This window comes from Polyodon spathula, chromosome 4 (assembly GCF_017654505.1).
Source record: "Polyodon spathula isolate WHYD16114869_AA chromosome 4, ASM1765450v1, whole genome shotgun sequence".
NCBI classification, from domain to species: Eukaryota; Metazoa; Chordata; class Actinopteri; order Acipenseriformes; family Polyodontidae; genus Polyodon; species Polyodon spathula.
Window position 1 is genome coordinate 64,975,739 of NC_054537.1, and position 15,267 is coordinate 64,991,005.

The 15,267-nt window shown below is 42.2% G+C and overlaps 1 protein-coding gene across 1 annotated transcript; it reads right to left on the reverse strand.

Moving 5' to 3' along the window:
- Positions 1-689: 689 nt before the first annotated feature.
- Positions 690-13,236, reverse strand: LOC121314754 (maturin-like). The gene is made up of 3 exons (XM_041248393.1): positions 12,666-13,236; positions 5,667-5,789; positions 690-5,112 (listed from the first exon to the last, which is right to left on the reverse strand). The coding sequence occupies exons 1-3, from the start codon at positions 12,831-12,833 to the stop codon at positions 5,002-5,004; spliced, it is 402 nt and encodes a 133-aa protein (XP_041104327.1). The 5' UTR covers positions 12,834-13,236; the 3' UTR covers positions 690-5,001.
- Positions 13,237-15,267: the final 2,031 nt, after the last annotated feature.

The following is a 15,267-nucleotide window of genomic DNA, read 5'->3' on the forward strand; positions in this document are numbered from 1 at the left end:
AGTACATATTACATAGTCCCTAGACATATTGCCCTCAAAAATAAATAAATAAATCATTCCTGTCACTTTAGACGGGGTTTCCTCAAAGTTTTGAATGTGTTTTTTCACTGTCTTTGAAGCCACCGTGAAAACAGACCTTGCCATGAAGTCTAAATGTCCAATTTATTTGAAGAGACGTCCATATTCGTGCTGACGGGTTGACAGGTTTCAGTGACATCTTCATCTTTTCGTTGACACAGCTGGTGCCATTTTGTTATATCAAATGCTTTGATCATTCATAGTCCCACAAAATAAAACAATGACAGACAAAAACACGCAACATTTCCTTTGCGTATGTATTGAAACCACTTTTTTTTTTTTAAAGAAATAAAATTTATTTTAACAGACCCTTTAAAAGTATAGACTTGTCAATTTTGCACTTCCCCCATGCTCCTACCATGGTTTAATATGCTTTACCATACCTCTCTGGGCTTTACAATGCTTACCTATGCTTTCAATATTATAAATAATGAATATGTTCTGTGTTTAGTAGATCTTTAGTAACAAATTCCTTGTCTCTCCTTCATAAAATTTAACAGTTTTTTTTTTTTTCCCAAAAGAAAACCTGGAGTGAACAGTATGTCCCCATGTGGAAAAATGTTCTGTAGAAGCAATGCATGTAAAACACACACAAAAAAATCCCCAACTCAGAGCCTTATAGCTGAATTTAATCAAGTTCAAAAAAGCCATAAGCAGGTCCAATGTTCAGTACTTTGATCAGTACTAAAAACATTAACATCTATACACCGAGGAGGGGTAGGCAGTTGCTGTAAAGCAAAAACACAATAAAAAAAAACAGTAGAAACACATGAACACATAGATCTGGGTCACACAGCAAGCACTGTGAGAACCTTAAGGTTGTTGCCTGCAGAACGCATCACTTAAGTCAGGGGTGGGCAAATCTGGTCCTGGAGGGCAGGTGTCCCTCCTGAGGTTTGTTCCAATGGAACAATTAAGCTTCTAATAAGCACTTAATTGGTGCAATTAAGTAATTTAGGGCAGTTGGACATCGGCCCTCCAGGACTGGAATTGCCCACCCCTGAGTTAGGTGCATGAGGCTTTGTTAATGATAGCGGTCTAGCAACAACTGATGAAATGACATCCGACTGAGCTAGCTTACCAGCAACAGTTAAGCCTGGACCCACAGTGTTATTTCTTTAATTTACATACTGCAATGTGCAAGGTTACTCTAGCAGCTCAATATGCATAAAACAGAGGTTAGAGGTCAAGTTCCCACTATGGAAGAAGTCAGAGTACATTAAGTTTAGCCCATTAAGGCCAGATTAGCATACTTCTAGTTTGTTCTGGTTGAGCATTATCAGAGAAACAGTTACACAAATTCAGCAGGTTTGTTCCATACATTTCCTTCTTTAAAGTGCTTCACAGATTTTTGTTTCAACAGCAACCTAATTTAAAAATGTTAGTTCTGTGAAAACACAATCAGCTGGTTTCCTAGATCCTGGTCCACACTAACCCTGGACTACATTAGCCAAGGTATATTACCCTGACTGCATTAACCAAGGTAACATTAGGTAATCTAGGTGGTCTAGGAAAGCAGCTGAAAAAATCCAGCTATTGCTGTTATGAAAATGTTCTACAGTTGCACTGTACTGGTTAAATAAGAATTTACCTTTAGAATTCTGTCTTCACTGAAAGATTTTGTTTTGTCAAAAAGTTTGGCATTCCTTCTGGGTTATGACAACAGAATCTTGATGCCGTTCACCGTAATTTTAAAACAGCCATACTGCAGCCTTATGGTGCGCACACATTAATTATCACAGAACAGCTCTAAGAGGGAGCACAGTGGTAACACAAGTATTGGGTAAACGTGTATTTTTATTTATTTATTTTTGTAGTATTAGTCTGAGTACTTCTGCGTTTAGATTGAATCTTGGTCATAATTTCCCCTTTAGAGCTCAGGTTTTACAATAATCTAGGTCTTTGTGTTCCTTCACACTGTGACTAATAGATCTGTAAATGTGTACATTAACTGCAATAAACTAAACTGTACCATTTACACTGAGGGGGACATTTTACAAAACTGGGAAAGATGATTTTGAGTAAATCTACTCCACTCCTGTATTTTATATGACATGCATATCATGCTTATCTTAATTAAGTGAAGCTGAACAAAAATATGATTTGCTTTATTGACAGACATTTGCTCCACATAAATTACCAAGCTTTGAAAATAAGCTCCTTTAAAGAGCTTAATGATTTTGCCAAATTCAGACCAACTCAAGCAATGGAAAAATAACACTAACATTCAGAAATAGCGTAGTTAAACTAGTTAAAACAAAACTCTCCATTGACTGTAGGAATAATATTACCGGATCTAAGCCGGATTATTAATATCTCTGTTGTTTTGTTGTGCTCTGCAGTCCATTAATAACTTTCATAATAACCCTAAGTTATATTATATCAAAACTCTAAAACAATAAACCTCATCCCTAAAGGTGCACTGAAAACCTGTCCCTCCACCAGGGTGTCACAGAAAGTCCCATAACAACTGGGAAGAACACCACTGTCCGAAAGACAGCCTGTCATCACAAGGGCCAGAAACAGATCCGGTTGTCTCTGAAACACAACGGTTTGAAGGTTTTGTTCATCCATACACAATTACCGATAAAAAAAAAAAAAAACAGGACTATGTGGTTCTATCTGTATCTGGCTTTGTATGGGAGGACCTTTTTTTTAAAAAATAAATACATAAAAACCTACTTAAAGTAATTCATAAAAAAAATCATATTACTATATGCCCCAACAAAAGGCGTATGACAATTAAAAAGCTTTCAGCATTACCAAGAAGATGACATTACATTATTTTGAGCTACACTTCTATTTAGTATCTCCTATGTGGGGTACATTTCTACAGCGTCAGGGGTAAAGTGGAGGTGCCCGTAGGTCAAATTTGTTAATGATAACGATCTGTCAGGATGCTCCTGTGAATATTAGGGTGTCCCGGTGAATGAGTGCTTGCCTTTCAATGGACTAAACCCACACATATTTAAAAATAAAATCTGAATAAAAAATGTACTTTAACGAAAGTACAGCTTGATTGTTATGAGTATCAGAATAAGCTAGACCTAGATAACTACGTTTCCCATTGTGATGAAAACTGTTGTGACACATAGCTATAGAGTATGACTCGAGGGATATGTGGAAGTGCATCTCTGCCCATACGTACATAGTCCTATGAAATTACTGGCAAATTTTCTATGCCCGGTAATAGGGGTGTGCTGATGCTTACACTCGTGATTGCCTTTAAGAAGTATTTATCTGCAGGAATTAAATACATCCAATCATTAAGGCGCTGATTTACATTTTCCTCTCATCCGGGTCTGACAATTTTACTGCAGTGCTTTCGTGAATACTTCTTAAAGGCAATTACGAGTACTGATACCTGCATTGGCAAACCCCTACCCACTGTACACAATGACTCCTACAGCTAGTGAGCTACACCCAATGTGTCCAGCTTGAACACTTTTACAACACTGTAACTCTACCCAGGAAGGATTTTACCTTTTACTGTACGTTAGATAACCTTTTTACTGTACATTTTCAAATTGCATTGCCTTAAACTAGTCTTTAGCTAACTGTGTTTAAGATCGACTGTAACAGTATATTCTTGCAAGCAAGACAAAGCTAGTAACACAGACAGCAAATCCCTTACCATAACTACAAGACACACGGATCAACTTCTACACGTAACACTTTGTAAGCTGGTCTTTAGACTGGGTATTACATTATTGGTTGCATCTCGGGTTACTGTGCTTTTCAAGGTTATGTGTACTTAAAATACTCCCACAGTTTATGTTCCAAATCATTGTTAATTGGTAACTTTCTCAACTTTACTGTAGGGGTCTAACAAAAAACAAATATTTATGATCAATATACCAAGAAGCAGCCAGCAAAAAATCACCTACAGCACCAGTGTTTTAGCTGGTTGACAGTGCACCTGTAAACAAGATAAAAACTTCAGCAGAGTTAGAAGGTCACTATTACATTTAAATTACCCTATAAACCAGTGGCAAACACATCCTTTTTACAAATAGGCTGTAATGAAGCTTTTTGACAACAATATCTTAATTTGTCTGATGTCCTGAGCAAATTTGCATGATGTTTATTCAAAACGAAAAACTTCTTAAGACATTTTAAAATAATTACAGAGCAGATGATTTCTATGAAATTGATATACAACTTTTCCTGATTTTTTTTTTTTTTTTTTTAAGTTGTGCAAAACCTTCTCTTTGTTTGTTGTTGCTGCTGTCAACAGTGTTCTAGTTTTGAATAATGTACTTTTCAACGCTGGAGTGAACATTTTGGAATCCATCTTGCATTAAAACAAATCAAATGGCAGAATAACTGGACGAATCACAGCACTCCAATGCTGCATTGCTGAGTTTCATCTAAGCACAATTATTCTCACAATTAACCCGTTTAATGTAGGTTTAAACACTTTCTTTTCTATATATTGTAACAGAAAATAAACAGAATACTCCATGAAAGTTCACAGAGTGCTGTATTTTTTCCACTCGCCAGGATGGCTGCAAAATAGCCATCTCATGTACAACACTCCATGAACATCCACATTGTAACCATCCTACAAATTTGCTCAGAATGGTCTTCAGGGAACATACACATTACAGTGCTGCCAAACATTTGGGCAGACCAGGTTTTAATGTGAACCAAAGCCAGTTTCAGTAGAAATGTGCCAAATTGCTACTCTGATAATACATATGCACAACTAAAACTTTCAGGATTCCTGGAAAATTAAGCTTATTGATACCATACTACTTGGAAAACATTACTGTTGAACATTTAAAGGAAAGGGTGTGTGGAATTCTCCCAAGTCTCCTCCACCGAATCCCTACAGAGGTGTGTTCGAGTCAGTGGGTCTAGGAACAGCTTCACAGGGTATTCTTCTCCCCCACCTCTCCCCCTCCCCTCGGCTCAGCTGTGCTACTGCTGGCTGACGCCCGTCTGTTGGTGGTCCGCCTCTGGTTCCTCCTCCTCCATGTCAGCTTGGTAATCCTCAAATGCATCGTCATCTACATCTGGAAGCCCGAGCAGCTGGAGAGAAAAAGAAACACCACACTAAATTCACATCTGAACCTCAGACCAATGTTGACGCAAACTGACAGGAGTGAAACAATAAAATAATGACTTGTGGATCCTGTCTTCAGGTGAGGCTACTGCACTAAACAAACTAAGATAGATTAGTCACAATGCAGGCACCAGAAACATAATATTTTATTAATAACTGGGACGCTGACACAATTAACAACACAGAACACAATTAAGGCCTAGTCTAATGCTTTCCAAGCAGCCAAGAAACTAAAATGTTGTTTGTGCAGAACACACTGTAGCCTATCATTGCTTCTTTATTCTATTGAAACACGAGACAACTTTCAGGAACGTTTTTCTGGAAACTTCATACACCCGGCTGATGTCTGCCCAGCATGAATTGTTTATCAAAAAACATTTTTAAAAAAAATTAGGATTTAAGCAACTTGGTGACAATTTCTTAAATTAAATGACATTCATTCATCTAGCTGATTCAACAGTAGCCTGGAAGTTGCCTCATATTTCATGGCCTTCAGGGTTTATTGCCTTTGTGCACTTACAGGCCTAAAGGACTTGAAGACCTTGTCCAGTATCTCAAGGAGGGTCTTCTTGCCGCAGGAGGAGATGTAGTCCTGAGCCAGCTGCAGAAACGGCAGGCAGTCCTCACTCTCACTCCACACGTGCTTCAGGAGCGAAACACACAGTCACTTCAAGCAACAGAACCAGCCACATGCACAGTGACCAGTAACAATGTGAATAAAAATGTTGCATTATATATTTTAGGGGTGCACATATCCAGTCCAGTTTCTATCAGGTTTTATACGGTAGATGTTACTAAATAATGAATTGATTAAGACCCGGAAGGAGATTACATTTATTCAATTAAGTAATTTAGGGTACAGGTGGATCAAAGATCAGGAGGGCTTTGCACTGGAATTGCGCCCCACTGGAATGGAGTTTTAACACTGTACAGTTCCATCCAGCAGTTAAAAGTTTTTACTTTATATTTTGCATAGAACGTATGTCAAAATGTTATAAAGATGCTTGAAACACTGGCCATACACCCAGTCCTAGGAATCAGCACTATCCACAATTAAAGGTGACTATTCTATGAGGCTGTGGAAGGGTGGTGGGTAATTCACAGACACAGGAGACAGACAGGTGGATTTGGCAACACCGCACAGGTGCCCAGTTTTATTTTTGGTTGCTATTTTTCGTTTAGCCTGCCGATGGTGCTGTTGGTCCGTGGTCTGCTTACCACCTATGGTAAACAGAACCACGGGAATACCAAATAATGGTAAAACAGTTCAGGGTGCAAGCGCACTCGCAGGTGCTTCAAACAATAATTCAAGAATAGAAGGCGAAAAGAAAAAGGGAAAATAAAACAGTAACAAAACTACAAAGAAAAGGTGCTGCACTTTGCAGCGATATCCTGGTCGCCACTACCCGTGCGACCCGGATCACTGTCCTACACTACTGGCTAACTAGCCTTCTCAGCTATAATATTCAGGGGTCTGCCCAAGGGTTCCCCACCCTCACTGTCTCGCTCTGAAACTCCGTTTCTTTCTCTCCAACTGGTTCTCGGTCGTGGACCAGCACTTCCGCAGTCTCGGCGCGTTTAAAAGGGTAGACCTGAGGAAACAGCAGAGCATTATTTTATAGGGCTAACAATCTCCCAAGACTCGCCTCTCAGCCATTCAGAGAGGGGGAAAGTCCACACACCCACTTTCCCACCTCCCCGTGTCACTGCCATGACTCACAGGCGGTTGTTGGACGACTGCCGCCCTCTTCCTGCAGCCCCTGTGAACACACCAGCAGAGTCAGCACAGATCTCCCCCGCTACATATCCTTCCCCTCAGAATGAAACCACCGGTTCATTCGAAAATCCTACACCCCCATGCCTTCCCGAGAGAAAAAGTCTGCATTTTGATGCAGCTTTCCTGCTCGGTGGACTACCCTGAAGGCACAGGGCTGCAAGGCCAAGTACCACCGTGTTATTCTGGCGTTGCTATCTTTCATCCGGTGAAGCCATGCTAAGGGGGCATGATCTGTAACCAGGGTGAAGTGTCGCCCCAGGAGGTAGTACCGGAGTGACTCGACTGCCCATTTTACGGCGAGACACTCCTTCTCGATGGTGCCATAATTTTTCTCGCAGGGAAGGAGCTTCCTGCTGATGTACAGGACTGGGTGCTTGCTTCCCCGAACCTCCTGCGACAGCACTGCCCCGAGACCTGTCTCTGATGCATCCGTCTGCAGGGAACCGGCCAGTCAGCCAAGGCTTTCACCTTAGCAACCAGCGGTCTGATCTGGCCGCCCCCTACTCGATACTCCAAATACTCCAACTCACTCTTCCCAATAGCACAATTCTTTGGGTTAGCAGTGAGCCCTGCCTCCCGCAAGGATTGCAGCACCACCGCTACCTTACACAGATGACTTGGCCAATCCTCACTGTGGATAACCACATCATCTATGTAAGCAGCAGCGTACTGCTGATGGGGCCGCAAGATGCGATCCATCATCCGCTGGAAAATGGCGGGTGCTCCGTGAAACCCAAAGGGCATGGTCCTAAATTGGTACAACCCGAAGGGAGTCGAAAACGCCATCCTCTCTCTAGATTCCGGAGTCAAGGGTATCTGCCAGTACCCCTTCGTTAAATCCAGTGTCGTCATAAAATGAGCTGTGCCTAGACGCTCCAGCAACTCATCTACCCGGGGCATCGGATAAGCATCAAATTTCGATTTCTCATTGATTCGTCTGAAATCAATGCAAAATCGAGTTGACCCGTCTGGCTTATCGACTAAAACGATCGGACTTTTCCAGTCACTTTGGGACTCTTCTATTACCTCCAGTCTCAGCATTTCGTCAATTTCCGCTTTTATTACCTGTCTTTTACACTCACGTATAAGGTACGGCCTCTGGCGAACTAGCGCCCCCGGCTCAATATCAATGTGATGATGGGCTACTCGAGTCTGTCCCGGGACTGAAGAGAACACGTCAGGAAACTCCGCCACCAGACCGTGAGCCTGACATTTCTGCGTTGGTGTCAGAGTCTCAGCAATCTGTACCGATCCTTTTCTTGCCAACACAGAAAGATCAGGTGCCAGGTCCGTGACATCTTCTGCATGCGCCTCTAACAATGCCTCTGGTTGCAACCAAGGCTTTAAGAGGTTGATATGATAAATATGTTTCTCTCTCCGTTGCTCCGGCTGGCAGATCTCATAGTCCACCTTTCTAACCTGGCGTGTAACCTCAAAGGGTCCTTGCCACTTAGCCAAGAGTTTCAACTCAGAACTGGGTAATAAGAGAAGTACCTTATCCCCTGGCTGAAATGTGCGCAACCGGGCTCCTCAGTTATATTGTGTCTCCTGTCTGTGCTGTGCCTGCTGCAAATTGTCATGTGCCCATTTCCCAATAGACTCAAGATGCTTGCGCAGGTCCAACACATACCGGATGGTATTGGTCGAATTGTCCTGCTGCTCCTCCCACATCTCTCTGACCAGATCGAGCACGCCCCGGGGTCTCCGCCCATACAACAGCTCGAATGGTGAAAACCCTGTGGAAGCCTGGGGTACCTCTCTGATCGCAAAGAGAAGGGGAGGAATCAGCTGGTCCCAGTAACACACATCACTACGAATAAACCTGCGCAACATGCTCTTAAGGGTCTTATTAAAGCGTTCCACCAGACCGTCGGTCTGAGGATGAAACACAGAGGTCCTAATGGTCTTAATCCTCAAAAGCTTACATGTTCCGCGGATGACCCGGGACATAAAATTGGTGCCTTGATCGGTTAGTATCTCCTTGGGAATCCCCACCCGGGAAAAAACCTTTACAAGCTCATTGGCAACAGACTTAGCGGACATAGATCGGAGGGGAATAGCCTCTGGATAACGCGTAGCGTAATCCAGAATGACAAGTAGGTGGGTGTATCCTGCCGCACTCCTCTCTAATGGCCCAACTATGTCCATCCCAATACGCTCAAACGGAGCTTCCACTAGGGGCAAAGGCACCAGTGGGGCTCGTGGAACGGCTCTAGGGCTGGCCTTTTGACATTCCCCACAACGCTCACAAAACCATTTGACATCTCCATCCAGCCCCAGCCACAAGAACCGTGACACAAGCCTTGCTTTAGTTTTATCCCTTCCCAAATGACTAGACAGGGGAATAGCGTGAGCCAGCTGCAACAAATCCTCCTTAAAGGGCTGAGGAATGAGCAACTGATGACGCACTTCACTGGTCTGGGGTAATTTATCAACATGGTACAGCAGGTCTCGATCAATTTCAAAGTGGGGGTAAGTGGCGGTGCGTCTGGGCTCGACCACCCGACCATTAACTACCGCTGCTTGGTCAAAGAGCCTGCCCAGCATGTCATCACGCCCTTGATCGAGTCGGAAGTCACGGGACTGAGCTAAGAAATCAGCTCCCATGGCTTCCAACTTGGGGTCAGGTCGATCCTGAGCAGAGGCAGCCGAGCCAGACCCCTGCGCTGGCTCCGCGACCTCCCCCCCCGGACTCTTCACCAAGGTCGAGGTCCCGAGGCCAGACACTCCAGAAACCGCTCCACCATGATCAGCTCCACGAACCTGGCTTTGGTGACCGTGTCCAGGTTCAGCCAGCCCATGGCATAATCCTTTAACCGGTGGGCTATAGCTCGGCGGTGCTCCCCCGACGCAAACTGCTCCTCCCGGAATTTCTTCCGGTAGCCCTCCGGTGTGGCTCCCACATGATTTAGGATGGCTGGCTTCAGCAGGGGGTAATCCAGCATGTGCTCCGGAGACAGCGTCCTCGCAGCTGCTTGAGCCTCCCCGGTGAGTTGTGGCAACAAACAGCTAGCCCACTGGGCTTGGGGCCACACGGCCGAGATCGCCATGGCCTCGAACACCTCCAAGTAGCCATCAGGTCGATCCTCGGCCGTCATTTTGGTTGGTCTCTATAGGGAGTGGTCTGGAGCTGCGGGTCTAGCCATCCCCTGCACTGCCGCGGTGAGCGTCTGTCGCAGGAGGTCCATCATCGCGGCAAACTGGGTAGCATCCATTGCCAGTCCGCTCCTTCTGTAGGGGCACTGCTTGGGGCAATGCCAGTGAATCCCACTTCTAACACCACGTGTGGAAGGGTGGTGGGTAACTCACTGACACAGGAGACAGACAGGTGGATTTGGCAACACCGCACAGGTGCCCAGTTTTATTTTGCGTTGCTATTTTTCATTTAGCCCGCAGATGGTAAACAGAACCACGGGAATACCAAATAATGGTAAAACAGTTCAGGGTGTAAGCGCACTCGCAGGTGCTTCAAACAATAATTCAAGAATAGAAGGCGAAAAGAAAAAGGGAAAACCAAACAGTAACAAAACTACAAAGGTGCTGCACTTTGCAGCGATATCCCGGTCGCTGCTACCCGTGCGACCTGGATCACCGTCCTATGCTGCCGGCTAACTAACCTGCTCAGCTATAATATTCAGGGGTCTGCCCAAGGGTTCTCCACCCTCACTGCCTCGCTCTGAAACTCAGTTTCATTCACTCCAACTGGTTCTCGGTCGTGGACCAGCGCTTTCGCACTCTCGGAGCGTTTAAAAGGGCTGCCATGACTCACAGGCGGTTGTTGGATGACTGCCGCCCTCTTCCTGCAGCCCTGTGAACACGCCAGCACAGATCTCCCCCTGCTACAGATGCCAATTTGTTACATCGGATAAGTCATGAATATTAAGACTACTGGCAAATCCAAGACTTTCTGAATGACCAAAACGCTGTCTATATTAGGACAGAGCCACCCCCCCCCCCCCCACCCACCCACCCACAGAGTCTCCTTAGTAAGAAAAGGGTCGAGTTGTAGTCTGTTTTTAAAATCTCAACTAGAAACATTCTTGTTCTATTTAGCTTTTGAATCATAAAAGAGTGTGTGCTGTCGTAGTAGCTGCAACATGCTTATTACGGGTGGTCACCACGCCTCTACTTGGCACACTTCATCTTGTTTTCATAGCTATTCCATTACAGCAAGTCCTAGATGCATTTTATCAGGGCACTACAACTGCAATTATCTGCCTACCAAATTCGAGCACTCGCACTCTTCAACTCATTTGTTTTATCACATTCTTTTTAGAAGTGTCTATTTATAAGGCCACTAACTAGTCGATGGTGTTTCTTTTTTTCTTATATATTGCCTTTCCTTTTAAAGCAATTTATCAGAATACAAAAACATTATAAACAATACCGATACAAAATAAATACCATCCGCCCCAGTTAGGACTCTAATGTTGTACTAACAGTCCTCTACTATAACTCTGAGATAGAAAGGTATTACTCTGCATAGGATAAAATGCCATATTATAAAAGAGTACTGACTATGACTGAGATCAGTAAGATGGGATTTTTTGCCTCCTACCCCTCGCTGTGTAATGTTGTTTATTTTGTTTTATTTGTACATTTTAAAAGATACTTTATTTCTGTCATTAAGAGCATTTTTTCCCTCCAGAATACATAACGCATCTGGAGAACACAGTGTGGTGGAGCAACACTGAAGAGGGTTCACTATCCTCCCTACCCAACCAGCTGCCACATGGGCATACAGCACAAAAATAAGTGCATATTTCTTTGGCACCTTTGTATTATATGGTACACAATATAATGTATATCTTTTTCAGCTATTTGCAGTACACCAAATGGATGTGATCTATAAATGCGTAGTACAAGTGTTGTACCTATTCTTCACTAGGCTTTATAACACTTTGGTAAACGTTTAAAAAGGCAGGCATCTTATTCTGGTCTCCATAATAGAAAATGTAGATGACCACATGATATACTGTACCGACCTGAACTCCCTAGAGACAATATAAAGACTTCCCTGAAACTCTGGTCCAATAAAACGTGAAAACCACTGACTCCCTCCAAATCTTTGCAATAATAACACTAAAAGCTGTCCCCATTTTAGAGATGTACTGTAAAGTACACCCAGTTTATGTCTGATTACAGCACCACCAATGACTGGACGATAGGCTGGAAGCCCTTTGATAAAACGGGAATGACTGATATTAAATCTTGGACCTGGGCTTGTGCTATTATCACATTCCCACAACTCTTACCTGTCTAATCTGATGTAAGCAGCATCAGTGCTTCTGATGCATGTGAAATCAAGAGGTATTGAGAACCCTATGGGGGAAAAAAAAACACTACCCGGGATCCTAATAGTATACAACATGAAAAGTGATGTATAGATTTAATATGGACAGAACATATTCCACTACCAGTCATACCTGCACACATACACACTTTTCAACATACAATTGCACAAACACACACACACACACACACACACACGGTAGGACCGTAATGCAAAACTCCAATTATTAACATAAAAATGCTGTCTGGCTGAAATATCACATTTTCATTCCGATTTTAAGCAAAATTAGGTTATGATGACATCATTGTTTTATGTTACTGTAGCATACGATGCGTAACGGACTCCTCACGAGAACTGGATCCTATCGGCTATAACCGGAGCCCAGGCACCAACCAAAACCACCCCTTCCCTTCCCCCACATTCTTGTTCACAAATCGGTATCCACTTACAAAATTATCTGCACCATTACTCAGATCAGGGCACAAGACGTAGAACGAAAGTCCGGGTTCTGCATAGAAATCCAGCCGTCTTTCGTCGTTCTCCTCTGCAGCAATCAGATCGAAGGGGGTACCGGAGCACCACTTCTCTCCAATATCAACTAGCTGTTTGAAATCCATCCTCTCAGTCTAAACTGGCTCGACGCTGGACTCTGTGTACACCTGGAGAAGGAGAGGTCGGAACTAAGCAGCAGTGGCTTGACGATACAGCCAGTGATATAATTTGCAGACCCTTCTTGAGTTTAATTCACGTCGACAGCTTTTATTTCAGCACCTCGTCCGCATGTTATATTATTATTATTATTATTATTATTATTATTATTATTATTATTATTATGCTATTCCGCAGTGTTGCGTATCGGCGGCTAATTGATACAAATGACACCTCTGTAACCACTGTTTCTCCAGGGATACAAATACAGCTGATGTGCTGTGCAACACACGCACTGCACACTGATTTGGAACGTATCTCGTCCTTCTCTAACGCGCTGACGAGCCCAGCAATTGGCCAATCGAAACGCAAGGTTGTCTGGCAACCGGTAGCCTGAGTATGTGTTGTTGCCTTGAGGTGGGATGTAACAGGGTATTGCTGCGGACTGCAGGCTCATCTAGCATACCGCATCGAACATGCGCGCTCATCGTACTTGCGTGCACAGCTTTTAATTATGTCATAATCAAGCCGAGTTCAAGGGTAGCTCATCCAGCACCCCGATCACATGACAGTTTCATAAAGTAGGAAGTACAGCATCAAGAAAACGAATAAATAATTCAAGGGATAATACACACACACACACACACACACACACACACACACACACACACACATATATATATATATATATATATATATATATATATATATATATATATATATATATATATATATTGAACTATATTATTCTCATTCATCCCGGGGGTACTTGTAAATACTATTTTAAGTTATTACAGTAGGACCAAGATGCATAGCAACTACTCGCATTTTAGGTCTTTCTACATTTAATATTTAATTGCCTGCGTACATGATCGTTACAGTTGTTTTTTTTTTTTTTTTTTTTTGTATCTTTGACAGTCATAGTATTACTGTAACTGAAAAATGTATCAAATGGGTGATAGGAATATACACATTTGTATGTAGGTGGTGTGCACACAGAAATTGATGAATATGTGCACAACACTGATCTCCAAGGACCAGAGCTGCAAGCCTTATAGATACTGTTATATTTTCAACTCCTGAAGAACAGGGTCCAGAGTAGGCCTACTATTCTATCAATTCACAGAGACCCCAGGCTCCCCACAAGCATATCTTGCCATTTATTGCTTTGAGGATTTTGTCACAGCAAGCTACTTGATTGTTTAACACTGTTTATGAGTTTGCTGATAGGGATTATAGACAAAGAGAAGGAGATGTGATACCTTTTATTGGACTAACTAAACAATAATTAATCACATGCTTTCAAGACCTCAAAGGCCTCTTCTTCAAGTGAAAGTTGAAAAGAGGCAACCTATTTTGAATCACTACAATTCTAATGCAAGGGAAAAAGCTGTCAGTCCTGTCATTATTTGCCACTGGTTATTTGTATGATATCCTATTATGCACTCATGTTATTAATTTTCATAAAGTGCAACCAGTTATGGAGGATATTTTACGCCCAAATGAAAAAATAAATAATCAAATGTCTGTATATTTATTTATATATTTCTATATTTATTTATGTAGTCATTTATTGATTCATTTATTTTCATTTTGGCATTAAATATCCACCATAACCAGGTACATGAAACTATTATTTAATTAATACAGAACATACACTTACAAAATTAGGCTACATTAACATGAGCTCTCTAACTTTATTTGTTTTCTGTCCTGATGTACTTGCTTTATTATGTTCTATTAAATGTATCTTCTCTTGTTTCTCTGTATGTCCTTAAACACATGCCTGTTTTGTTTTTCTCCGCTTTTCTTCCTTTAATCCCACATGATGACCATTGATAGAAATCCTGAAATGACGGAAAAACTGTCATTGTGTTATTAACCTATGGGTTTCTCATTTAAACACTGAATAGTTATTCTGCCACCTTTATGTAAAATGCACACACTCCATCTGTCGGAAAACATGAGAAAAAAAAAATTTTTTTGATGGAAACAGTGTTTGGGATAAGAGTCGGGTTAAAATAGTTAGAGCCAGCGAGCTTTGGACTGTCGGAAGACATTTTTTATATTCAGGGCTACAGTGTCCACACTCACTAATCTGAAAGTCAGTGCGGTGCCCCTGAATGTATTCTAGAGTAAACATGTTCCAGTTTACAACACCTGTTCAAAATATAAGAATGTTTAATGAGTACTTTATGTAGTTCCAGTTGTTGCAAGGTACTTCATTAAACAACAATAACTATCTTAAAGATAGAGCAATTCATAATCCATGCTAATTTATTGATCACACCAAAAGCAACACCATAAGGCACATACATTTTTAGGATTAGCTCAGATCTCTATAATTTCATTAGTACAGATATAAAATGTTATCATAATCTTGTCTGTTTTTCATCTCTTGTC